The following is a 27,869-nucleotide window of genomic DNA, read 5'->3' as shown; positions in this document are numbered from 1 at the left end:
TGACATGTAAAAGTCATTGTTTATTTATGGTAAGATTGAACCATTTCGTGAAGGTCAAGAATATTAAAAGTAACTCTCAGAAATGAGAGTTTTCATACACTCCAAGACAGGATCCCTGGAGAGTGGCTGGATTTGCTTGTTCTTCCCAGTTTTGTTCCATAAGTCATGAACAAGCACATACCTCACTGCTCTTACTGACCATTGCTGTCTTAACAAGGCATTGAGAAAAACATACAACTGTATTGGGATCACTATATATAGAGATAGATATAGATATAGATATATAAAAATGCAAAACTACTGAAACATCATTTTCTGTGACCACTGGTAAATGCCAGAATTGTAATGGTAACCAGTATGAGTCTTGTGGAGATCTAATGAGGAAGACCAGTTTTTTTCACTGTTTGCACAAAAGATAATCTCTGCATTCTTTGGAAATACATTAAAAGATGTTGCTGTCAAATAAAAAGCTACTGGCCATCAACTGGAAAGGCAGATTCTGATCCTGTCACAGAAATATCAAGATCAAGCTGGTTCCCATGGAAAAGGACGAGCATTTGTGAACGTGGAGAGTGAAACTCTGTCCTACAGCAGCACAAGGGCAGGTGTTGAAGGCCAGGACCACATCCATACTTTATTGTCTATAATGCTGTAGCAAACTAGTGCAAATGGTGTCATGGTAATTAACAACCTTATCATATATTCCCCCACAAACACTTTCTAATTAATGCATCGAAAAAAACCATCTTCAGCCAGGAGACCCTTAAAAATGCTGTTTTTTTAAATGCAGTACCACTATATCCATCTAAAATACAAGGTATTTTGCATAAGTAAAAAGTTAAATAATTGAATATATCTCAGCAAAATATCCACATTAGGCTAGAGACCAAAACATCTAGTTTTCATGGTAAGGCTGGAGCGCCTTGTTAATTGTTAATTAAGCAGTGTTAGAGGCTCAAAGGGACAGAGTGGGTGACAGAACAGCACAAGGCAGCCACGACTTGCACTGCACCAAAACACCTGGCGTCAGTTTGAGAACACAGGGGAGATAAATATAACTCACTAACACTAGCACGTAAATGACACCTTATTTGTTGATCATAAGGAGTGATTTGTAAAGTTCAAATACCCAAATATGCAAATGGGCACAACGCTTTACATGCAAAAGAGCAACGCGAACGAGCTGCCGCAGAGCAGATCCCAACCTGCCCCATATCTCCTCATGGACGCCCTTCTCCTGCACGGGGAAAACACACTGTGCAAAGACAACCGTGCATCGAAAAAGCAATGATTTGGTGACAGGAATTCAGAAAAATGCCAGTTTGATACAAAACCAGAGACACTGGTTGGGCTTTTCCAAGTGCTGTAGTGCCCCGGTGCTTGAGTCGCATCAATTGGAAATGGAGATCATGCTCTGACACAGCGGCTTGCCCAGCTGCTGGAGGTTAGAAGCATCCATGAGAAAGCTGGGTACATTATTGTATGTGTTTGCAGCTGCAAAAAATAATATTAATGTTAAAAAAAATCCACGTTTGCAAGTGGGAAAATAACAATTTTTTTTGTTGTTGTTTATAAGTAACTTTTCATAAACCAATTACAATCAATTCCACCCACATGGGTCATTTGTCTTCTTTCATTTAAGGGTGTTTAAAGTAATCAACAGGACCTCCATGCATCGGTTAGCGTTCTTCATTATGTTCAGCAACCAGGATTTGGCCTTAAATTGCTCCGTAAGCTCCTCCAGTCAATTTTCCTACGTTGCCTCGAGCGACTGTAAGGAACCTCATTAATAAATGGACATGATTAGACCACATAAGCAAAAAGAACTAAATATAAGAGAGAATATAAATAGTGTATTAAGAAAAGTTTGTTTCTTTCAAATTGTGCTATTTTATTAAAATAATATAGAAATATAGCCCTTGTAATTCTCTTGCACATCTGGAGGGCAGGTGATGCGATAGCCCATACTCGGCACGATTTCTGTTGCCAAACCATTAAACCGAGTCAATAATGAGCAAATACTTTGTCCCCTTGAGTCACACGTTGCTTCTTTGCATTATAGTGCACTCCAGCCAGCACTAATTGCTGTCTAATTAAGCGAATGACTCAGCATCCTTCCTCATGTGCCACGATGTCTCGCGCAACCATAATTTTGCCATATTTTGAATGTGAACATGAATTTAAAACTGAGAAATGCGAAATGAAGTGGCATTTCACGGGACGCACTTTGCCAGGTGTCGCTGAGCAGCAGAAAATACACTCACGACTGTGCTGCTCCCACCATGTGGGAAGCCAACAAGAGCAGGAAGGAATAATTTGCAGACCTGGCTAAAACTGAAAAGCAAAAATACCAGCAGAATCAAACACATCCCTTGTCATACCATGGCCAAACCAAAAGGCACACCTTGCCAAGAAGTCAGGTTCCCTTATCCAAAACATGTAGGAGTGTAGAAAAAGCCCTTGGGACTTCAAACTGAGAACACGTGATATGTCTGACACATTTTCAGATAGTGGGGAACGTTACCACAGCTGCTGTTCGGTGGCTTCAAGAAAATCATTAACAGAAAGAGTCGGAGATGCCCTGTGAGGAGACCTCTGGAGGGTTGGGTGGGGAAAAATTTCATGCAATATAACAAGGGCAAGTTCTTGCATCTGGGCAGGAAAAACCCCAGTTTCCAGTATAAGTTGGAAACGACCTGTTGAAGAACAGTGCAGAGGAAAGGGACCTGGGGGTCCTGGGGACAGCAGGATGACCATGAGCCAGCACTGGGCCCTTGTGGCCAGGAAGCCAATGGTACCTGGGGTGGGTTAGAAGGGGGGTGGTCAGTAGGTCAGAGAGGTTCTCCTGCCCCTCTGCTCTGCCCTGGGGAGACCACACCTGGAATATTGTGTCCAGTTGTGGCCCCTCAGTTCCAGCAGGACAGGGAACTGCTGGAGAGAGTCCAGCGCAGCCACCAAGATGCTGAAGGGAGTGGAGCATCTCCCGGGTGAGGAAAGGCTGAGGGAGCTGGGGCTCTGGAGCTGGACAAGAGGAGACTGAGGGGGGACTCATTCATGGGGATCAATATGGAAAGGGGGAGTGTCAGGAGGATGGAGCCAGGCTCTTCTTGGTGACAACCAATGGTAGGACAGGGGGCAATGGGTGCAAACTGGAACACAGGAGGTTCCACCTAAATACGAGAAGAAACTTCTTCATGGTGAGGGTGGCAGAGCCTGGCCCAGGCTGCCCAGGGGGGTTGTGGAGTCTCCTTCTGTGCAGACATTCCAACCCGCCTGGACACCTTCCTGTGTAACCTCATCTGGGTGTTCCTGCTCCGTGGGGGGATTGCATTGGATGAGCTTTCCAGGTCCCTTCCAACCCCTGACATTCTGGGATTCTGTGACTGTGCATTGCAGACCCTGCTGAGAAAGACACATCAAACATCACATGTGGGCATGAGCACAAAGACCCTGTCACAGGAAAGGAGCTCCAACAAGCAGGCTACCACTAAAATATATCATCATTACAGGTCTTCGTTTTCTGTAAAAATGTTCTAAAACAGCACTATAAAGAATTATCAATTAAATCATCAGCAAAAAAGAGAAAATACCACTAAAGGGCAATGATTTTTCCCCCAATGGTCATTTTTACTTCTGTTTACTTGTACTTTGAATCAAGTTGAGATCCATTTTTTCTTTTCATTCACTTTATGATTTTAATTTGAAAAAGCAGACAAAACTCAGCAATATGTATGACCATCATCTACTTGCTAATGTACTTTTTATTAAAGAAACAAACAAAAAACCCAAACAAAACAAAACAAACACCCCAAAACAAACAGAAAACCCCAAACCAAAACAAACACAAACAAAACCAAAAAGTGGGTGGAGGGCTGAAATCACTCCAGACCAACACTCACTCCTGTATCTACATCTCTGTGATTAACAATACATTTACACACGCGTCCTTGTAGACCTTGGGTTCATCCAAGTGTCACGCTACTAATTATGATGTAGTGTCTGCTAATGAAGACACGGAGCCAACCGCAGTGGCCTGGGCTCCTTGCAGAGCTCCCGGCTCCAGCATTTGGCTGCAGTTTTGAAATGCCAGCAATGCTCTGGTCCCCAAATTGAGACATGGAGACAGTAGGCACGAACCACAAGAAATCAATGCGGATGCTTTCTGGGAAGAAAAATCTATTAGTGCACAGAGCTGCTGTGAGGTGCTCAAGGGTTGCCATAGAGATTCACCGGATTCATTTGACCGACCGTATGAAGCAAACACAAAATACTCTTACCGTTAATATGCTGAACGTCTGATCCAAAGCCCGTTGGAGAACACTTGGTAGCTTTGTGTTGACTTCAATGAGTTGTGGATGACGTCTCGAGAGCAGCTCTTGATGGCTCATTTCTTAGTGCATTGAGCCCTTTTATGTCCTCCAAAAGGTTCATCCTGGAGACTTTGAGAAGGTAGGATTCATTTGACCAAGCTTTTATTTTAAGCATATTCAACCCAATGGCTTCAAACCCAGGAGGGTATTAGAAGAAAAAGTCTTTCCATCACCACAAAGGCCCAAAAAACCCCCTGATTCTAAAACTGAATATGGGAGGGAAATCTGAGGTACAGTTGTATCATTTCATCCGTCAACAAGCTCCATTCTCAGTTTTGTTATGCTCAGTAACCATCGCATGTTAGGGCATCACAATGAGCTCAGCTTGTTTTCTTAAAAAAAAGGTAATGTCATACTGTTTCACCATTAAAAATAAACTTCAATATAGTGAAACATTCTGTCAGACTAATAAAAGGCATATCTTTGATGTTTTTTTATCTTTTTCCAAACTCTTTAAACGTTTAAGCAGACATTTCATCAATGACATATTGCATAAACGCTTCACTGTTAGAAGTAATTTTTCATGATGAATCTTTAAAGTGCCAGAATATCTGATAAGTTAAATTTTGATTTTCTTTATATGGCAAATGCTTAATAGTTGTCTTAGAGTCTTTCTGCACTATGATTTTTATCTGTATTTTATTACAGTAATAATAGCATCTAATATACTCTCTCATATCTGTCTTGTTCTTTCTTACGGTCAAAATTATATCCAGAGCTAAAACCAGCAAGAGATTTCTTCCTTTCTTCCTTCCAGAGTTTTAAGGCAATAAATTACCATCTACAGGCAAATAATAGTGAATTAGGAAAATCTAAACAGGATATAGATATACTTTAATATATGCTTGGTAATCAGAAAACCAAGTATTGGTATGTCATTACAGCAACGAATTTTCAGTCTTGCAAGTAAATTAGGTGCTATTACATCAGGCTATTTAATTGCCTTCCTTGCCAATAATCTGTGAAGAAAAAGAAGAAAAATGTTAATTCCTCCTCCCGTCTTGAGGCAGGTTTTACTTGTTCACATTTTATTGGATTTTTTGCTTTTCATGTTCACCTAGTGGTGAACCTTAGCTGTCTCCTTCGAAGGCACGGATGATTTTTAGGGAGCGGCGAAGCAGCAGGCAGTGTACAATAATGTACAATAATGTGCAATAACGTGCACGGTTCCAAGGGTGGGGATGGGGATGGGGATGCAGAACCAGCTCCTGCAGCTGTGGGGCTGCCATAAACAGTGACCGCTCTGCTCAAAGACGACTCTCACAGCCCGAAGATAAGGGCCCATTAGTGGAAACTTACGTTCCAAGCCTCCAAAGGAAGAAACAAGTCAGAGGAAAGTAGGGTAAAAAAGAAAATCCCTCTGGATTCAGGGATTTTGCTTGTCCTTTAAATGTATTTTAATGTGTTTCACTAAAGAATGCAAGGTCAAAAAAAAGAAGAAAATACATCGTATTACTAGCTCAATATTTAATAAACTGCACTTTGAATGTGTGGGTGTAGAGGATGACATTTGCTCAGCCTCATCGGGGCATGAGCGTCTCACCCATTTGCCTGGCAGTAGCTGGAGTAATGGACAACACAGACAAAACTGGCTCGTAAACCTCGGAATTGGCTTGGCCATGAAACCCACGGGACTCCCCGCCATGAGGGTGCTGAGTCCTGTGCTGAAGGTGACACTGGTCACACTGATGGGACAGCAGAGCGCTCGCCTTTCTCCCAGCTCCAGGACAATGCACCGGCTGCAGAGACCACCCTTCCCTGCCCAACACCTCCAAAACTCTTCCCAAATCCATCAGTCATGACACCACTTACGCGAGATGGCTTGAGGAAGACAGCTTATTTTTGAGATGGAGAAACTGAGTAGAAATGAAGGGATATATCTAAGGTCACAGACTGAGTGACTACCAAAGGCCGAGAGCACTCAAGGCATTCCTGGCTTCCCAACTTGCTCCTCAATCCCTAGCCAAAACATTACTCTTCCCACCCTTTAAACTTGTTTTTTCCTTTTTGTTTCTCTTAGCTTAGCCAAGAAAAATAGTAAGGAAAGTCAACAAAATATCTTTTCACGGAGTAATGAATCCCTGTCCTCCAGGAAGGAATATAATTCATTGCAGCACATTAATTATGCTGCAGGCATTCCTATAATCGTTCCTATTGTCCTCTTTGCACTGAAGAAAAGACATATAATGTCATGTTTCCAGTTTCTGTCAGAATGAAAATTAGCGTGCTCACCCTTAGATCCTTATTTTCTGACAGAGATCACTAAGGTAACCCTCTGTTCTTTCCGAAATAAAGCCACCTTTAAAGTTCAGAAAAGAGTTTAGCATTTCATGTTGAAGGCAGCGGAAGAGCCGTGAGTTTTCAGCGGGTGGTGACGGTGAAATCAGACCACTGGCGACAGAACCACTTCTGTAAATCAGCTGCATCATCTACATTTTCCAGGCTTGCTCGGTGTGATTTAGGTGAGTGCAAGACTTACGGCTCTTGGTGGCCTCCTCACACCATCTTTTTTGTATATGCAGATCCCTCAAGGTGGAGTGGCTTGTCAGGGAACGACTAAATCATAAATAATGGGACTTTTCCTGTAGCCAGGAAGCTATTTTTCTTGCATCCCATACTTTCAAAAAGAGGGGATAAAGGTCTGTACAAGCAGGATGCTGGCTCTTCATCCCTCCAGCACATACCCTGCTCAAAAGCAATTGCCAAAACACTAAACGAGTTAGTCATATATCTGCACAATAAATGAAAAGGAAGAGGTTGCTTTTCAAAGCTACACTTAGAGCTCAGTTGGCTTGCAGACCTTGTTTATCATAGGTTACCAAGGCAGAAACACATTTGATTATGTAGAAAAAATTTAACTAAAATGAATGTGAAAGCCCAAGACTAAGATAAATCTGGACTTGTTTGGGGTTTTTCATTGAAAAACAAGTTGGGTGGTGATACGAGCTGCAAGAAGCCAACCAGAGCCAGGCCAGGGAGCTGCACTGCGACAAAACACCTCCACCTTCCTGAATACAGACGTGCACAGATGCAGAATACACACATCTTGCCTGCACAAGGGCATAAATAAATCCACATAACTTCTTCTCCTTAAGTAGAGGCAAGGAAAAAAATCACCGCAGTTTGGTACCTCTCAGCAGCACCAACCACACGTTCAGCGGTCACAGGCCAGGGGTCATCCTGAGCCCTTCAGTTTTACGTGGCCAAAGGCATTAAAATGGGTCTGCGAGGTGGAAAATGGCATTTGCAGGACATCTGCCATGTCTGAAATCACAGCAGCCTAGAATGGAACAGGGTTAACTGTCCTGCTGCAGTGGGACACCTGCGTGCCACCGCGTTGGCTGGCCCGAGCTTCCGCACACTCAGATGTCACAAGAGTGAATGAGAATGACAATTATCCAGCATTTCCTTATACATTTCCTTGTACATTTGCATATCTTGGTCTGCTTCCAAAGAAACACAACCAGCAGGTCAGGGGAGGGGATTCTCCTCCTCTGATCTACCCTGGTGAGACCCCACCTGCAGTGCGGTGTCCACCTCTGGGCCGACAACGTAAGAGGGAGATGGACCTGTCAGAGCAAGTCCAGAGGTGGCCATGAAGATGATCAGGGGCTGGAGCTCCTCTCCTGTGGAGACAGGTTGAAGAGTTGGGGTTGTTCAGCCTGGAGAAGAGAAGGTTCCAGGGAGACCTTACTGCAGCCTTTCAGTACCTAAAGGGCGCCTAAAAGAAAGCCGGAGAGGGATTTTTTTTTACAAGGGCATGTAGTGATGCGACAAGGGTTAATGGCTTTAAACTGGAAGAGGGGAGATGTAGGTTAAATATAGGGACGAAATTCTTCACCATGAGGGTGCTGAGGCACTGGAACAGGCTGCCCAGAGAAGCTATGGAAGCCCCATCCCTGGAGATGTTCAAGGCCAGGTTGGACAGGGCTCTGAGCAACCTGGTCTAGTGGATGGTGTCCCCGCCCATGGCAGGGTGGTTGGAACTAGGTGGTATGTTAGGTCACTTCCAACCCAAACTGTTCTATGATGGCATGATTTTAAAGGTCTCAGTGTCACTTGACTAAGAACTGCAAGAGCTAAGCAACCCAAACGCCAACAGTGCCCAAAAGGAATTGTGAGCGTTGAAGCAACTTTGAAAAATACGATTCTTTAAACATTTCAGCATGGACAAACACAGACAGGATTATGTTTGATCCCCTCGAATCAGCCATAAATCAGGCAGTTGCCCTCCAGAAACCCAGTATCACACTAGCACAGCTCCGTGTTTGAGACGCTTTCCTCCATGGGCTCAGGGGTTCAAGATGCAGGAATGGGCATCATGGAGGGGATGATGCCAACTGGCCTTATTCCGTTTTAATAACCATCTCCTGGGTCATGATATTTAACACAGAAATATTAGAAAGCATCCATGTACTGATTTATTAATATCCTAGCTTCAAATTCAAAACGTGTTTGCACGGACACTTTGCAACACTTTCAAACCAACATCACCGCTTGTTACACTGCATTTGGAGGAAACAGCCACGGGGGAAAATTCACACACATGTAACTCAGTAGATGACCTTTTCTACATATCACATTTACATGCTTTCAGATCAAGTGATTATTTTTTTTTTTACAGGAAATTAAAAAAACCCCACCATTGTTAATCACTGCGCCACAACTGTAGCAGATGAGCAGAAACCGCATTTGGCACATTTCATCAGAGGTGTGTTGCCTAAGTAAGTCAATTAATTGAGGCAACGGGAGCTGCACTGATACCCTGCCTTAGAGTGATTTCCCAGGACTCTCCTGGAAATGAGATGACACATCTCAGGAGATTATTTCCTGCTAAAGTCATTTTAAATAACCATATTAAAAAGAAACTAGATGTTACAAGCAGGGCCTGATTCTGTCTCTCACCAGTGGCCCTTCGTATCTTTGGAAATTTGAAATGAAATGTACTTTAGATCTGTGTTAACATTGCCAGAGCGGTTGTCTTCAAGTAAATGTGATTTGGGACAGGAAAGCACAAGCCTTGCCTTGCCGGTGGCTTTGCCGCTACGGCAGAGAGGAGGGATGTCGGGAATGATGCACTCATCTATTCAAAGCACGGGCCTATTTTTGTATTAATCAAGAGTAAGCTGATTAAATCTGTAGCTTTACAAAGAAGGGGAATTAACCAAATGAAAACATTCATTTCAATACAAAACTTTATGATACTGTAACTTGGGGAACAAAGCCCTTGCCGAGCAATCCCATCTGTTTCCCTTGGCTTGTGCTCTTTCAAAGAAACATCTGTTTACACGGGTACATTTGTCTCTGTTGGTTTTATCATAGAAAAGCATTCAAATGATTTTAAGTGCAAAGTTAAACATCAGACGCTAAAATCGGGAGCGTGGTTTTGAACATTTACTTATGACTTTGCTCTTCGAAAAGAAGTTTTTTTAATTCCTGATCCAACACCGTTGCGAAAAGACCTTTTATTGAAAGGCATCTCCAGGTGAGGCTTTAAAAAAGCCAGTTCTTCATTCCTGCCCACCTTGGCTAAGCAGTTATTCAGCAGGACGAGGCAGTAATCAGATTTTCCATACAGCTGGCAATTCAAATAAAAAGGATCACTGCTCTGAAGATAGAAAAAGAGAGAGACAGATAAGAAAAGGTAAAATTATGGGTCTGTGTATTTGCCAGGACTGGCTCGGTATAAAAAGCAAAACAGAAACACAAAACCAATTTATGCTTAGAATGACAAGGACAAACTGTTATTTGCTAAGGATTTGTCATATTCAAAACCAGATTTTTTCGTAGCTTTCTGGAAAACTCGACTGTGATATTTCTGGTTTGAAATACTGATACTGTTACAATCACTTTTATGGTATGAAATGAATTGTTTTCCGTGATGTTGACCAGTTGTGACATGTAACACAGCTTCCCTAGAGTAGCACGCATGTTTATTGCTGTAAAATGGGATTTTTTCAGTTAACAATGAAACACCATCTTGTTTTCACTGGTATGAAGTCATGTACTTTAAAAGACAGATAAGAGAAAATGAAAATACCTGTAAAGCAGAAATTTGGGGGAGGAAGCTTTCTAATAATTCCAACTAGTTATGGTAGTAGTTCTGAATAAATCGACTAAAAGGACAAAATAGCAATGGGCATTTTAAAAAGTCTGGATTAAAATCCCTACAGGTTTATGTGCACATTCCTTTTACCTGCACTTCACAGTGTAAAAATATAAACTACATTAAAAAGTTTTATAAAATTTTACAAATTTAAATTGCACTTAAATTAACATTGAATTGAAAAGGAAACATCTCCTGCCATGTCTGTAGTTGCTCTGTGCATCTTTCTTCGTATCGTGATTTACCAGCTTGCTGACTGTCTATCTAAAAGAAATGCTCTGCCATTATTTCTAAAGCTGTCGCTACCGCGTTCCCGCTTGGGAAACGGTTTCATGCAAAGCCACGGGGTTAACACCTGCCTTTGCTGGAAGTAATGCTAAAATGGCCATTAGCTCCACTAAGATTAGTTTTAACTCAGTATGCTATTACTTTTATTAATACTGTTAATATTTTTTTTTTTTTCTGTTCTGTGCATATAAAAGGCAGATTAATGATTCTTTCTGAGGCAGCTCATGAACCCCACAGAATCCTTTGGCCACTGACACTGGGATTTCCTCCCCAGACTGAAGTTTGTCCCTAACAAGAAGAAATTCTTCCTGCAAGAAACATAGGCACAGAAAAAATTCCCTTTGAATTTTTAGCTGCTGTCTCACAACCTATATAGGGATTTACAGTACAGAATAAAAGACGGTTATTTTGACATGCGGGCTATTCATTTATATGAAATAATTGAAATCATTTTACTTATTATATCACCTCCAGAAAGAGATCCATTAAGCAATGGGGTTAGTGAGATCAGGATGCGTCTAAGCTATCCGTGATCGGAAATGAAACATGATTCAGCACTGACAGAAGTAAGAGATACAGAAGAACTGGGCGATGGAGAGATTAAGGCTAATGGGAACTTCACATCCATAAAATAAACGGCTGCAGGAGTGGCCACCGTTCCTGCTAGTGACAGATCGCCTTAATGAAAAGAGAATGATGCAAAACACACCCGAGGAAACAAAGGAATCAGAACTGTGGCTCCAAGAGCTCATTTCACAGCAATAAAGAAAGTCTAAAGAAGACTTTGTCCAAAGCAGGAAAATTGAACATCATCAGAAATAAAATATCCCATGCCACGTGGGCAACGTCTCAAATGGAGTGAGCATAATTCAGCCTGATATCTGCCATGGAAACCTGGTTGAGATAAAAAACTGAAAGGATTTTAGCATTCTTTAAGTGACCTCTTCACTTCGGTTTTATAGGCTGTTCCACTTTCTTTCATAGTCCAATCCAATCTGCGTTACTGATTTTATGCAATAATTTTCTGTAACTTTATACAATAATTTCTCCTTTACCTACACACTAACAGTGACAAATAAACTTACTGATTTCTGAACTAGATAGCAATAAGTGAAATTAATACATATATCTTATTGAACCTATTTGATTTACACAAGGAATTCACAAGAAATGTAGAGGAGATGGATGTTTTTCTCTTTTCCATACAATTTTCAAGTTCAGCAAATGCTCCCTACACTCTACATTAAATATGCAATAGATTTCTCACATGATTATTTTAGAGGCTTGCATATTTTATTAGTGACTAAAGCAAAAATTGAGCTATACTCCAGGAAAATTAAGTAATAACATTTAACCAATAACTTTAATAGAAGAAACTTTTTTTCCTTTTATTAAAAAAAAAAAAAAAACAAAGAAACAAGCAAACAAAAAATAATTTAAATAAAACAGCTATTTAAAAGAAATGAAGCATCTGATCTTCAAGTAAATAAGGAGCATGACTTACCATGGAAGGGACAACGGGCCAACCCAAGCACACAAGTGTCATTGAGATCCACAGAATGAAAACAAAGTTTAACCTGCATGGACTTCAAAGAAAAACTGAGATCAGTTAAAATTTAAACCAAAACCCAGCAAAACTACATGCATGCACCGAAAGACACAACCGGGACATTTCCTCCATCTACAAAGTCGTCTGCGGTGTCTTTACCTGATCATTTTTTTACTCAGGAGCGTATATGGATGTACATGTAGTTATACTACCGAATTCCCCACATATCCTTTCAGTTCTTTCTTAGATGACCATTTTATACCAGAGTTCAGGAGTGAAAATGTCATCAAAGCTGATTTTATTATGACTAATTGGTCCTTGTTTGGCCTTTTATTCTTGTTAAATGGGAAAATGGCAAGAAGACACATTCAGCTGCCATTATGAAACGATGAACTAATTTCATTTAAAGTGTCCTGTTAAAATGTCTCTCAAGTGGGTTTACGGTTAAGTCTGGATCATCATGGCAAATCTGGGCAAAGGTCTAAAGATTTCAAAATCCGGAATGTTCTATCACTTCCAATATATCATGTTAAGACCTTGTAAAGTCTGGCTGCAAGGGAAAAACACTAAAAGTGCACTTCAAGTAGAAAGTTCTTCAAATAATCTTATTATACTCCGAGCAGCTACAATACATAGAACAGCAGATAACAATATATATAGCTGCTTCTTTTTCTCCCACCCCCCCTTTTTTTTTACATGTTTAGTTTTCAATGCACGCAATTTTAAAGTGTTTTTTCTTAGAACTTAAGTTCTTTGGACATTAATTTCTTCTCTTGCATGCAGAGGTATCTTAGCCTATTTTAAGTTTAGTCAATCAAATCATCTGGAAGCTTAATAAATTCCGTTAATCTCCATCAATGTAACAAATGTTTAATGTCTAAGAGCATAATTTGCTGCTGCAACAAATTTAATTGCGCAACATTTAATTTAATGGTGCGATATTTTAGGGGATCCTGTGGTTTATTTATACAGAGGACCATAAAAGCAATAAGAGTCCTGCAAAGTCTCTGAATATTGGACTGCACAAGCAAGGGTATGCTGAAAAACACCAAAACACTGCATTTCCTTCAGTGGTTACACTGAAAAATCAACATACAAGGGCTGCAGAAGGGAACCCTGTATGAGTCTTCGGTGAGCTGTTATAAACTAATGGCAACTTCACCTGGAACATTCAGTCTCCTGATGTAGATACAGTTAATTCCAGAAGGTAGAAAGCAGTGAGGCCTTCAGATAAAGCGAGAAGAAATACAATGGCATGTAAGAGCCTTTAGCACTTTTTATAGAAAAACTCATAATTTGGTCAAAGATTGTTGCTGAATGTTTTTTCACTATCATCGTACATGCCAGTGCTGATCATGTCATTGGTTGATATAATCCAATGACTCTTAAACTGCATTTAAAAAGCACATGTTTGTAGATGCTGGTTAAGTACTTCAGGATTCTTCAGGACCAACAGGACTATAGAAACGTAAGATGAAAGTAGCTCATTGAAACACCACAGTAAGCAATCCATTTATAAAAACCGTCAAGAGAACATTTGACTATTTGCATATTCAGTATGTCTCCTCTTATTCAGAGAGAAAATCCTTTCGTTTGCATTGAACATCCTGTTCCGACTCGCCCAGGACCTCCAATTCCAACCGATAAGCGGATTAGCCCGTGTTTCTGCCGCAGCAAAAAGCTCGTCGGGTTGGAGTCGGCTTGAGCACAGTTTAGCGTCGGCTTTCATTGTATCTGCATTTAGCTTAACTCCGTTTTAATACAAAATTAAGCTTCGCACAACACTACTTGGGGAAGAGGAAGGACAAGAAAAGCCTTGTGATTAACTTCAGGATTTCTAGGTTCAAAGTGATGCTTGTACCTTAGATTCTCTGGGTAACCTTTGGTGCGTTATTGACTTAGTCTTCTAAACTATGAGCTGTTTGAGGCTGGTGACCTCCCGTTGCGCCTGGTCGGTACCTTCTACACTTACTATTATCACAACCCTTTAAAAACAGCGGATTTGGCCACATTTCTAACTCATAAGCTTTGGACAGAGAGGTGCCCAGGGCCTTTCTCTGTTGGCACCTTCAGCATCAGCAGGTGGTGAGAGGACAACCAAGAGAGGCCACCCAGCAGTGGACACCGAGGAGATGGCCAGGAAGAAGTTTTGTGGAGCCTGGAGCAACGCAGCAGATCACAGAAACTTCAAACACCATTGGCCGACAGCTCTTGTGTGACTTCCTAAGGAAGGACAAAAAGATGATCAAATATGCTCATTAAGGTTGTTTCACCCAGCAGGTGGGAAAGGGACGGAGGCTCATCTGGCAGCAAATCTCCTACTTTGCAAAACCAACTGTGTCTGCTCTGAACACTAGGAAGAAAACAATGGTTAACCTGAGGGTTTGCATGTATTTCATTTGTGCTTGTACTATAATTGCTCGGTCTAAGATCTCAGTAAAATTCTTTAGCCTGCTTTCTGTTTCTAGTTCTGCCCAAAAGTCACCTCTAGCAGCCTGCAGTCCTGACTCCAAGACGTTTTTCCCCCCAAAATCCAAGAGCAGATTCCACCTTTTCAGAGGCTTTGACCAGCTGAGCGACCCCAAACTGCTTACACAGGAGGCACATGCAGATTGTGGGCAGGTGAATATGAGATATTGAGACATCGCCCACCCTGAACTGGGCTTGGGGGGTTTGTCCACCCCTGAGACCCACAGCAGCGGTATTAATATTATCTCAACAGCATGAAGAGTCAAGCTCTCACATTTGCTTATCCCTTCTTCAAGTTTGTTTTTTCTAGCTGTTCAGGATGCAATTTAACACGCCACAACTGTGATTTGCATGCATAAAGTGTTATATGGAGATTGAGATACATTCGAGATATTCCCACTTCAGGTTTGGATGAATCAGGTTTAACGGAACAAGTGGCAATTGACATTTCTGTCTTCTACTCTGTCTGCAGAGCACCCAGTCTGCGGCCTTGCTCCCAGGTAAAGTTCACTGGCAGGTATCATAGGTCATATGAATCATTAAGAACCATAATGAAAATTCCAAGCCTCCATAAAATTTGCATTTTATGAGAATAAATTAGCAGCAACATCTTCCACTTCCCTGCAAAGCCAACATCACCTCTCCCCTCCTGCTTGCTTTGTTAAAGGAATATTGTATCACATCTCGCTGCTGCTTTTGTTTGGTTCCCCACAAAAAACATATGAAACACAACACCAAGCTTGCCAATCAGCCCATCAAGCCTCGCAACTTAATAAGGTCAATAGGCTTATAACTTCGAGAATATTATATTTCCCTCCCCCACCACAGCAGGAAATCTCAAGTGTTTAAACCGGCAATGTGTGCCTTTGCTAAAAAATAAAAATGAAAGCATATACCAACCACTGTCTCCACGGTTATACCAACCCCAAACATTGGAAACCACAGGAGGTTAGTGGTTTGGAGAAAGGCAAGGTGCCAAATCTCGTTGTTCCCCTCTAGGATGTTCACAGTTAAACCTCGGCACGGGATTTTTTTTTGAGGCAGCTGTCTGGGTATTTTGCTCTGAGCTCATAGTTTTTCTTGCTTTCAAGACCATCAAGAAAGCAAAGAGCCAGGATGGTTTGCTTTGAGATCATAGCAAGGTGCAAAATGGAAATTAATCATACCTACAGCCTACAAATCTGTCTCTGACTTTGTGATAATAGAAAATCCCAGCAAGACACAAAGACAGAAGAAAAACAGAAGTCAGAAAGCATGTTTATTCCTTCGGCCGCTATTGCTGTGTTCTCACTCAAGGGGACACAACCCGACCCTGTGCTTGCGCCATTGAGCAGATCTTGTCTACAGAAGCACCAAGGAGCTAAAAACTTGTTGTAGATGCACACATGGCTATTTCTGTGCATTTTCCTGCCACGATTGTTTCTAATCTTGTTAATCCTGGTTATGCTCCAGAAAGAGCATGTCCCTGGCTGACAGGGGTAAGGGGTTATAAAGCCAAATGGTGCAGCTGGGGGGGAGCTCAGCACTTGCCTCCCCTCAGATATCTGAGCGGGCAGTGACCATCTCTGATCACTCCACGAGCACACGGAGCTCGTGCCTGTGGGCTGGAGCCTCTCCTCTGTGTTATTTTGGTATTTACTCAGCTCCTGTGCCGCCAAGGCGTTTGGGCAGAAGCGTTCCCTGTGGAGGATGCGATAGTCTCGTCAAAGGTCAGGTGCATATTTTCTGAGCCCGTCGAGGCCTGCGTTGGCTGCTGTGGATAAGAAGTCCCGCATTCCTTGTTTCAACTTCAGAAGTTCTCCAGAAGCAGAGAGACGTTTATTGAATTTCATTTTGCTTGCTAAGTCTGCCGTCCGCAGAGCGAAACGCTGCGCGAGCTCCGTGGCACTGCAGACCTCGCTTAAAAGAGGCACGGCAGCTCCTTTTTAGCACCTAGTTTTCAATGCAATTCCCCCCAGACATCGTTGCATTAGCATTAGCAATGGTTAAGCTCCAGCAACGCACCTTCTGACACACAGGTTTGATCTAGGAGGACGAAAAGAAAATCTAAAGGGCATTAAAGCAAGAAGCAGCAACTCCCACTCCGTGATGGCGTTTTGGTCGACTTGCTTTGCCTGGGCAGATGTGCAGACACATCTTAGACTTGTCTTAGACTATGTAAGGAAGAGGGCACAAGATTTGTGGACATACAAATAACGTGAACCTCGGGGTCGGGGTTGACACCCGATTTCGAAGCATTTCTGCATCATCCAAGCTGTGCACGTCACTGCCACAGCAAAGGGGACGAAGCTGCAGCCTGATCCCCCGAGCCAGAAGTATAAATTAGCTTTAAAGTCATGTTTTCCACCCCACGTCAGACAGGAATTGTCAGCTGCATCATAGCCACCATCCTCAGGATTTGAAAGTCTAAATCATCACCTGTAATTATATATATCCTTTTTTTCCTGGTTACAGCCAACGTAGATGGAGACGGCGTGGGCAGAGGCAGCACGAGTTTCCTTCTCAGGGTCTGCCAGCCCCAATCTCGGGTGCGGGGCAGAGCTGCCGATGGCGTCGAATTGTGCAGTGACGTTAAACCTGAGCCTGCGATGCCAAACGTCACCATCTCCCACAGACTCAGCACCTTGCAAACCCTCTGCCGAGCGCTCAAACGTCCACACGGCTCCAGCTGACGCTATCGTGTTCGTGCTATATTCTATGGGAAACGACAAGAATAATGCCTTTGGCAAAAACATATTTAAACATATTTCCGATTCACACATGCTCTTGTGTTTCTGTCAGATTCCTTAGCATGCCTTCAGAAAAACAAGCCACATGAAGTACAACGCCACGAAAAACAAGCTCCTCTTGTTCTCTCCGCACCACCACCGAACGTTAAAGTCATTTGATAATTGATCTGGAGAAAACAAACAAAAAAAAGGCAGAGCAGACAAAACTTGCTCAACCCATTAAGGGGAGACTCAGCAACTGAAAAGTGGTGGTAATTAACATTTTTGCTATGCTTATTTGTGCATGCCAACATAATTTATGCGTTCAGAAATGTCTCAAATAGATCCTGCAGGAAGTTGCTGCCTGAGCAAAGATGTCAGTGCTGAGCTAAAAAGACACCTGTCAAAACTGAAACCCAATTTCTGTTCAGATGCAACAAAGATCTCGATGATCTGAGAAAGTCTGAATAGTTGTTGAAGTAGAAGCAAGGAAGAAAAAAAGGCCTAGATAGATAAGAAAAGGCAAAGTTTTTTTTGAGGAAAGCAAGGAGAAAAGGATGTAGGAAAGTCTGATGTGACTTAAGAACAGATCAAACTTTAAAGGGATCAAACTTTAAAGGAGTCAGGGAAAGCTAACATAAATAGTATAAATAGTAGGGAATAGGGAGAAAGAGCTGGATGGCTTTGAAGGGCGTAGTTTTTTATAGATGTTATTGCGCTGTATCTCAGGGTTCTCCAGTGGATAAGGCTGAGACAAGGAAAACGTATCAGATATTTTTTATTATGCTAAGTCGCCAATAAAATATTCTGAGTCAAGCAAGTTTGCGTATTTTCATCTACAGAATCTCACTACAAAACCACTGTTTCTGCTCTCAGAGTCCTTGAGATGTCATACAAACAAGCACTATGTCATTTGGGAATGGAAAAAAGGGAGAGACACAGGGCAAAAGCTGGTGATGGTAGCACAGCTAACCCAATGAAACAATTACGGTTGGGAGGCAAAACGTGGGACACAATCCTGTGGACTTGTAGTAAGTGCAAGGTCGGTGAGGGACACGGAGGATGCCAAACGCTCGTCAGGACTCCCACCATCTACAGACTGGACAGAAAGGGGTGAATTGCTCACACCTGAGCAGGTTTTTCTGCAATCTGGAGTGACCTTCAGGCTGGAAAACAGGTCAGCTGGATGCAAAACATCTGTCAATGGTCCCGTTTCATCTCCAAACAGCCCCGGTCTGATCAGCTGTGAGAGAAGCAACGTTACCTCTGATTTGGCACAGAACTATGAGAAAATATTCAAATCACAACTCAGGGGTGGCTTGCTTCCTTCTGAACAGGCACCATTTGCGAGGGAGAAATCACAGCTGTTCTGCAGATTAGCTCTTGGCATTTCTGGAGAAGGGTAAGATGCCAGTTTAAATTTGTGACACAAGACCTAAAGTCCCTTTAGGAAATAAGTAGCTACATCTGGAACAGCAGTCATCATTTGTAGGAGGTGAGGGGACACACCTTTTTTCTCCAAAACGCAGAGCATTTTCCATCTGTTCTTCATGCTCTTTCAACTCACTGCTATTTTCTTTCTACTTGTCTGTGCCACTTAAATAAACAAGAATATTGCAGCCTCTTTAAAGGAGCCATCCTTTTCTGCAAAAGCCTTTTGATAGGCAGGGTCTTCTCTGCAAAGACCTACTAAACAGAAAACAAATAGGCACTGAACCCTGGAGCAAGCTTCACATTGTGAACATACCCGTGATTTCAAATTTGCTGGTAGGAAGATAAAATCAAACTAGGAGTCGGCTTTGCTCTACAGGCAGTTGAGACATAGAGGTGGCATCCAGGCATCTGGTACCACTCGGTGCCTTTGGTACCCCATGAGTGACAGCAAGGAGCTTCTCTGTCTTGCAAAATGCCAGCCCTGGATCATTATTTGGTGACTATCGTTGCTTATAAATGTCCTCGAGTAGTAGAGAGGTAACGCTGCTGCCATACAACTCGGTGCCCAAGCTGACGTGCCTTTTGGCTGAACATAAGCTACCGAGGAGCCTGATTTCCCCTCGTTTTTCTCCTCCCCTTATAAAAGGCTTCATCCTAAAAACACCACATACCAAAAGACAGAAGTTTTGTTTTTTTCACTGAAAACCTGTTGCAGCTGACTGGATTTTTCTTGCTCTGTGTGAGCATTTCTTCATACTTAATTATGTTTTAGCACGTGATATAACTCCTCAAGAAGTTATATCTGCCTCCCTTATTCTTCTGTTACTTGCATTAATATCTAATTTATGAACCTCATCTCTCTCCCTTTCTCCACCTCATGAACTCTCCTTTTAGCATCAGGGGCGTTTCTGATTTGTACCCCTCCCCACAGCTGCTAACTTTGGAAGTAATCAAATGCTACTTCTTAATGAAGAACACAGGTTACTATGAATAAACGCGAAATCCAATATTAGAAAAGCTAATATAATCTCACTCAAAGTTAATAAAACCTCGGGGGAATAGGAAAAGCTGCAAATGCTGAGGATCAGGATTGTTCTCTGCACACAGGACCGTGGATATTCTCCAACTACTTAGTGCAGAGTTTCATTGCTCCAGTCTCACAGGGAAAGTGTTGCAGACACAGCACATGAAAAGGCCCAGCTCTCCATTCCGCTTGACACTATATTGACTGCCAGAAGCAAACGTGTAGTCCACAAAAAGCCCTGTGACCCTTTTTTACTTCCAAAGAGCCTGCCTGCTGACAGCTAGCTCTTTCATTCGAGCAGCAAAAGTTCATGCTTTTAAACCCAATTCCCATCACACGAGCACGCTGAAAAAAATTACATGATGGACTTTAATATTGCACTTTTCAATAAAGGCTGAGCGAGTCCCTGCTGTGAGGTGTGGAGATAGACGGGGTCTAAGTTTCAGAGGGGATGAGGATGTCTTTTCAAAAGCAAGAAGCACTGGGAGGTGAAGGACTCGCCTGTGCAGCAGCAAGGAGCACACCTGAATTCACATCCCATGGAGGCACCACGTGCATCACTTGTCTGGTGCTCAGCGCTGAATAACCAGGTGAATATGGTGGGACCCAAACCATCTCTGTAGGGTTTATGTGCGTAAGGACTACGCCCTGGGGACAAGGTGATGCTTCTCCTGGTGCTGCGGTGAGCAACGTCTCCAGCAGCTCCTGGATCTCCAGCTCCCAGGGTGGGCCTGCTCTTCGTCATTACTTCATGAGATCCGAGACGTTCCAGACTAGCACCACAAATTATAAATGAGCAATTAAGGAAGCGAAGCTCACGCAGTTCCCAGTCTCTTTACCACAGCAGGAACAGCAAGACCACATTACATATAAGAGATCCCTTGAAACTCAAATAACCCTACAGTTCTCTGCCTTGCCAAATTTCATAATATCAGCGTCATCTAAGCCAACAGGACAGGAGCTAAAAATACTCCGACTCAACTCATTGCAGGCTTCTGATATAAGGGCAAGAGTCTCTTAACATGTGCTTTTTGAAAGTGTTGAAGCTTGTGGCCTTAGGGCACGTCTATACCACAGGCATACCGAGATAGCTCGGATACTGATAACTGCGCATCAAAGACGTGACCAAGAGGTGCAACCCAAAGATTTCCCAGTTCCCTGGAACAGTTCACAGTTCATCCCTACTGTTGTTTCTCGGTGTGCATCTCAGAATCAACCTGTGAGTTTTCAATGCCAAATTACACACTATGTTCTTAAGCTGCATCAAATTGCTTCACAGTCCCTGTAGTTCCCAAGCTGTAAGCTGGGTATTTCTGTTCCAAATGTCAGAGATGGGAAACACAGAGCCTGATAACTTTGAATTTCTCAGGGCTATTTTCTAACCTACGACTTCTCCCAAAGCCCCGCTGACACATTTGGGGTGGCGTAGCATAAATAGGGACTGGGGATGGATTTGGAAGAAGAGCACACCATGTTCACACGGACTTCATGTTCTCTGCTATCCTTCTGAGGTCAGTCCCATTTTCCGCAAGAATGAGTGCAGCACAAGAACAAAATGCATTTGCTACGTTTCTTTTTTTCTCTTTTTTTCCACTGCATAAAGTGGTCTTTCGATTCTCCCTGTCCTAATTTTAGCCATGTGGGGTTTTGGTCTCTTGTATCACTAATATTTCTCTTTAGCAAGGGGTAGTTCCTGGTTCACTTGCCCATCTCTGGACCCTGAGCAGTGTGTTTCACTGTGTTCGGAGAAACATAGAATGTCCTGAGTTGGAAGGGACCCACAAGGATCATGGAGTCCAACTCCTGTCCCTGCACAGGACACCCCACAGGTCACACCGTGTGTCTGAGGACGTTGTCCAGTCTCTTCTTGAACACTGTCAGGTTGGGGCTGTGACACCTCCCTGGGGAGCCTGTTCAGTGTCCAGCACCTCTGGGTGAAGAACCTTTTCCTCATGTCCAACCTGAACCTCCCCTCGTGCATCCTCCTGCCATTCCCTGGGTTCTGTCACTGTCACAGAGAGAAGAGCTCAGCCCTGTCCCTCCTGCTCCCCTGCTGAGGAAGCTGTTCCGCCATGAGCTCTCCCTCAGTCTCCTCTTCTTCGCGCTGAACAAACCCAGTGAATTTAGCCGCTCTCACACGGTTTCACCCCCAAACCCTCCACCAACTTCATAGCCTCCTCTGGACACTCCCCAGTAGCTTTATATGTTTTTATCCTATGTCACCCACCCATGCACACAGTGCCCGGGGTGAGGCCGCACCAAAGCAGGGCGGGACAATCCCCTCTCTGCCTCGTTACTGAGTTACGCATCTTCCCAACGTGAGCAGCCAAACCCTCTTCATTCTGGACTTTACCAGATCCACGAGTGACCTTAACTTCAAGAGAAAATATCCAAACCTCATCCAAACCGTGTTTGCTTTTATAAACCTCCGCCAAGCACGGCGAGGTACGGCGGGCTGTGTGGTGAAGGGGAGCCGGCCGGGCAGGCCTCGCACCCTGCTGTGGATGAAGATGTTACAGTTGCCTGGGAAACCGCTCCAGGGGATCACTAAAATGTATTCTATATGTTTGCCTTCAGAGACAAGATTATCACCTTGTCTGTGAGCAGCGTCATGAGAGAAAATCCTGACACGGGATAACCTTAGATTGTAACCGGCAGAAATCAATTAATTCTTGCGGCATCAGCTGAAATTTCACTGAGCTAAGCCCAATATAAAATGCCTAATTTTCCAGCATCAACCAAATCGTCCCTGAAAGATTGAAGGTGGGTTCTATTAGAGCATCTCACTCCTCAGCAAAGGACACGAGGTTTAAATCCACTGGTATATTATTAGCAGGTGAAAGAATTGGCTGAGATGGAAATACCCAAGGACTGAGAGTCAATACTTGCCAATTTTGATTTTTTTTTTTCCTATTTTAAGAAAGAACACATTCAATACTTACAGAAGGAGCTCGGTAGCCATCAGGTAGCCACAAACCAGCCATGGACGGTGGGACACAGTCTCTGCATGCTCACAGCAACCAGCAATTCAGGACTTGTGCTTCACCAAGAAGTTGGAGCTCTGTCACGTTCCTTTCCCAAGGTTTTCTCTGGTACCACAATCATGACATTGCACACAAACCGCCCCAGACTTTATGGTGAAGAAATTCCATTAAGAGCTGGCAAATGCTGGTTTGGGGAGAAACAAGCTTAATAGTCACCTGGAAGGAGTAAGGAACGAAGGTTAGATGACATTGTATTCCAGCATAACAAGCCAAACCAGGACTGTGCTGTGCCTAAATATGGTGGGGGTATGAGACTGGTTTTAGAGGAGGAAGAGGAATACAGAAGAACAGAATGTTATTCAAAATTTCTTCTTTCTGGCAGCACTTTAAACAAAGAATCCAGTATAATTTCACTGCTTGCTTACCTTCAATCACAGAACAACACTGTGCTTTAATTTCTCCTGTGGGTGTAGTCAGCTGTTAAGTTAAAATCCAGGCTTAATATCTTCTACTTATAATTTAGGTCACAGCCTGGGAAGCAACACAAGAAATAGAAATGTCAAGCTTTGTAATAGATGTTAAAACGCCATCCTGGGCTCCAGGCTCCCAAGGCATCAACTGCACACAGTCCTCTCCTCTGAAAGAGCCAAGTCTTGCAGCCAAAAAAGAGAGGCTGAAATCCCTCCAGGATGTAAATCCCAAGTTACCAGGCCTTTCCTAGGGTCCGTCTTCTACCTCTGAGGCTGCTCGACCAGCTAAGTTCAGCAAAAAGCCCATTCTGCTCTGAACCCTGAATGTCCCGTACCCTGTGAGCAGCTTAAAAAGCTGCAGAAACAATGAGGTGCAGAGCTCGGGGTGAACGGGAATGTTAAAGGAATCATTAGGATCCTGCAGCTCACGTGCATGGAAAATGGAAGAAAAAAAGGTGTTTAAATATGAGATAGCAATAATGCCAGTCTGAGACCATCTTGGTTCGGTTCCCCCCCAACTAGCAAAACAAACCACCCTTTGACTCTTGCCTCTGTTACACAAATTGCAGGGTTATGTTCCTATTTCAGCCATGGTACTGTTCATCATTAGCATTACATACACTGTTCTCATTCATTGCTGTGTGACTTTCTACAATTTATTATGCTCATACTCATATAAACATAATTACATTGCACAAGGCTATAAACTCTGCATACTGGAAGACGTAAGTACCTTTCTTCTTGTATTTGTTAAATTGTGTTTATACACATTCTTACTAATTTATATTGCATCTTGCTTGTTAAATATAACAACTAAATATAATTGAGTCTTTCACTCCTAATGCTGATTTTTTTTTTAATTGCTAAAATGTACGTGCATAAATTTTTATACATCAGAAAATCATCTGTAGTTTAGACGAACAGAGAAATATGGGGAGGCAGACCTGTGCTTTTTGCTGGGTCATCATCAGGCCTGTGCAGAGATTGTTCCATTCAGGTAACAGAACATGCTGCTAAAAACACAAGTCAGGTCCTTCAAAAGTGCACAAACAAAATTACAGTTCCAGGAAACTGCATGCAATTGATTCCTAACGTATTTTTGAAATGAATCTGCTTTTACTTATTTTGCTTAGTATTTCAGCTCTGGCTTGATTTGACTGAGGTTTTCACTATGCAATATTTCAGGAGAAAAATATTAGAAATAATTAGTCCCATCAGAGGCAAAGATGCCATACTATTTTAGTTTACATCTGATGATACCGGGGAGAACACAGGATTTTATGTGCCCCATTACCAACCAGCCTCTCTCCATGGTTAGAAAAGAAAATCAAATTCCATTTTGCACACTTTCTTCTGGTTTTAGCATGAATTATTAGCAATTCCAAGATCTGGGCTCTGACAGCTCCTTGTCCTTGCAGCAAGGGCTGCCAACAAGGCTGTCGAATTAGCACTTAGCGAGACGGTGTCTTGTGATGTGGGCTTCTTCTGGGGGTGAGAAAACCTATTTCAGACTGGGTATCAAAAAGCCACTATCGACAAGGGCTGCAGAGCTGTATTAGCCACCCGGAGGGAGGGAATCGATAGCCAGCAATCAGCGCCTGCAGATCTCCGACCGCCTCTAAAGGCTCATTTTAAAAACAAATACAGCTTCGAAGTATTAGCATGACACAAGAATGCCAATGTATCTTGTGGTTATTTCGTTGTCACGTCTTCAGGCACGCCAAACGAACCACCTCCGTGCCAAAGCAGCTGCAAGGGGAACACACACGACTTCTGCAAAATCATTTCACCTGGAGTACAGTCAGAGCTGAGCCCCGAAATTTGCTTTTACCTCATTTTCTCCTGAAGGGAAAAGCTGCAATACCCTGCAAGGGCTCCGTGCCACCGGTACACAAGATCTCACCAGAAAGCCCCATGAGAAGTGTTTTCCAACACAGAGGAGAAAGTGACTGTTTCCCCAGGAGTACCATAAAAAAACCCCACAAACAATACTCTGTGAAGTGGGGCAGAAGTTCTTTAGTTTTACTGTGAAATATTTTACCATAAATCTGAGGAAGTAAATGAACTGAATGTCAAGTAACCAAAGATTTTCACATATTGTTGGACAAGCCATAGGTTGTGCTTTGTTATTTTTTTTCTTTTTTTTTAATAATCATGTGTTTCTCTCAGCCTTTCTGCAACTGAACTCCCCTACACATTTGTTAGGGAGAGCGATGCAGTGACACGCCAAGCCATAATGAAGCAGCAATCTGTGCCAATTCCCAGGTGGCAGGGTTAGCGGGTCAAAGGCACCAGGAGTTTCTGGAGAGAATTCTGGACGCTGGTTAAAAACCCTAAAAAAATCACAGGTTTCCTTTACATCACATCAGCTGCTCCTCTCCCCTCTTCTACTACACACGGAGCAGAAAAACACCTGCAATGAAACATCCTTGGAAAAAAAACATGGTGATGCCACTGCCTGGGGGGATGGTGATGGAAAACTGCCTGTTCCCTTCTCTGCCTTTGCCCGTGGAAAAATCCACCAGCAATTAAGACTTTACAATTTGATACAATTATTTTATTCTGCGTCAAGTGGAAAACAGGAATCAATATTTATTGTGCACATTCCATCCCCAACAAGGACGTAAGTTTGATAGCCAGAGAGGCTGTATGTCGACAAACATATGGGCTATGTGTGTTACAGACACATTATGAAGAAAATTATTTTGTGAAACAGCTGAGAACTTCAAGAATTTTGGGAAATGCCTGAAAACAGTATCCAATTGTAAACGAAGTGCCTCAATTACTAGATATAATAATTTCAAACAAGTTTTCTATATTATAGACTTCTTTGTACTTGCTTCCAAGACTGTATGTTTTCTCTTGCACCCCATTGCTTATTTTGCAATAGTACATTTCTCTTGGCAGAGCCTATATTTATTTTCATTATTAGGACTGTTGCAATGTTTTAATTTGTAACATTTGCATCTGTTGACTTGAAGTTTCTCTGAGGCAGCACAACCGCATTTTATACAACCCTGTCCTGTAGTGGCAGAGAACTGGAAAAACACTCTCGCCAAGATTTCAATAAGGTGTCCTGAGAGAAGCAATTTAAACTTACCCCCAGAGCAGGTCCCATGAAGATTCCAGTTGTCTGCAGCAAGCAGGTATTGACCGTTCCTCTCCGGCTCTAATGCATCGCCTCTGACCACAGAAATGGGGGCGGACATGGTTCCCTCCTGAGATTTCAGCTAGAAAAGTCTGTATTAAAGTGATTACCTTGGAAAGAACAGCTTGTCGGTCTGAACCAGCATTCTGCTGGAACAGACACCACACAGCTCATGACTTTTGAGGTGACGTTTAGTTGGCTGCAGGTTCAATGATGGAAACTTCCAGGATTTCAGTCGTGGTGGCAGCAATCTGGACGTTCACTGTCTGTCAAATAACTTAAGAGAAATAATTACAATGAGAAAGTTGATTAGAAAAAACATTGACCTACAAAAACATCCTCAGATGAGAAGTAAAAGGTACGTTGTCCCAAACTCAGGTAAAGCACACGGCAGTGATGCCCCCTAAAAAGTTTGCATTGGCTTGGTTTATGTTTCTTTGTGCAGCTTATCATTATCAACACCCTGACTGTGCTGAATACACTAGTTCCAAGAAAAAACAATGCAAAAGAATGCAAAAATAAATGGTGCAAAAGAATGTCCATATTCCAAAATATATCAGTAACAACAACATCAATTATTCTAGGAAGCGCTGGGAAATTGAAGCATTTCACACAACAACTGAATGAAAGAGTCAAATAGCACAAGACACTACCTGGAATGACAGCCATAAAGTCTTTAGAACTTTTAATTACTTTGCCAAACATCTGCTTTCACAACATGTTTGCAGTGAAGTCGGCTACACAAAAGCCTGTGGATATATGGAATTCCGTGGCTGTTTGCAGACACGAAAATGAGACTTGCAGACGGCTTTCCATGAGCTGGGAACTATCGCCGGCTCTTTGCTGTAGTAACAGGGATTTGTCTGGAAGTGTCGAAAGGTCTTTATTGCTGTCTGTAGGCATCTCCCAAGTCAATTCACACAGCAAACGAGGAAGACGTGGAGAAACAACACGGCAGAGACGGCAACGCAATATTTCAACCCTTCCAGTATTAAATTCTGAGACGTGGAGAACAACGAGTACAGAAATGATAGATGAAATAAGTGGGTTTATGTCAGAGGCATTGTCAGAAAAAGCTAATATCTGTTTTGTGTTGCAGTCAATGACCAAGAGAGTATCAACGTGCGCAAATGCCCTAAAGCCACCTTGCGATGGAAATGATGTGGTGGAGTGATGAAGCCAGCGGTGCCTGGGAATATCAATCACGTGTGAGGCCTGGGCTGCACTTTGCATTATAATAAATTAAAATAAAGCATCCCAAGCTGTTTCTGATTATTTTTTTTCTTTTTTTTGGAGGATACCTTAAGCTGTTCCTGTCA

General features: G+C 42.7%; 1 protein-coding gene across 1 annotated transcript; it reads right to left on the bottom strand.

Moving 5' to 3' along the window:
- Nucleotides 1–9,749: 9,749 nt before the first annotated feature.
- NPS (neuropeptide S) lies at nt 9,750–26,581 on the bottom strand. Its single transcript, XM_082052318.1, has 5 exons — nt 26,503–26,581; nt 23,358–23,463; nt 22,891–23,148; nt 12,269–12,350; nt 9,750–9,978 (listed from the first exon to the last, which is right to left on the bottom strand). Exons 3-5 carry the CDS (start codon nt 22,908–22,910, stop codon nt 9,769–9,771), a joined length of 312 nt encoding a protein of 103 aa, XP_081908444.1. The 5' UTR covers nt 22,911–23,148; nt 23,358–23,463; nt 26,503–26,581; the 3' UTR covers nt 9,750–9,768.
- Between the last annotated feature and the right edge of the window lie 1,288 nt (nt 26,582–27,869).

The sequence above is a fragment of the Streptopelia decaocto genome (assembly GCF_964273445.1).
Source record: "Streptopelia decaocto genome assembly, chromosome: 5".
NCBI classification, from domain to species: Eukaryota; Metazoa; Chordata; class Aves; order Columbiformes; family Columbidae; genus Streptopelia; species Streptopelia decaocto.
This window is presented reverse-complemented; position numbering and strand designations above follow the sequence as displayed.

Coding starts and splice junctions, on each gene's coding strand:
- NPS (XM_082052318.1), bottom strand. CDS start 22,910: ATGGCTACCGAGCTCCTTCT. Junction 12,351..22,890: donor ATGGCTACCGAGCTCCTTCT/GTAAGTATTGAA, acceptor TTTTCTTTGAAG/TCCATGCAGGTTAAACTTTG. Junction 9,979..12,268: donor GGCCCGTTGTCCCTTCCATG/GTAAGTCATGCT, acceptor TTCTATCTTCAG/AGCAGTGATCCTTTTTATTT.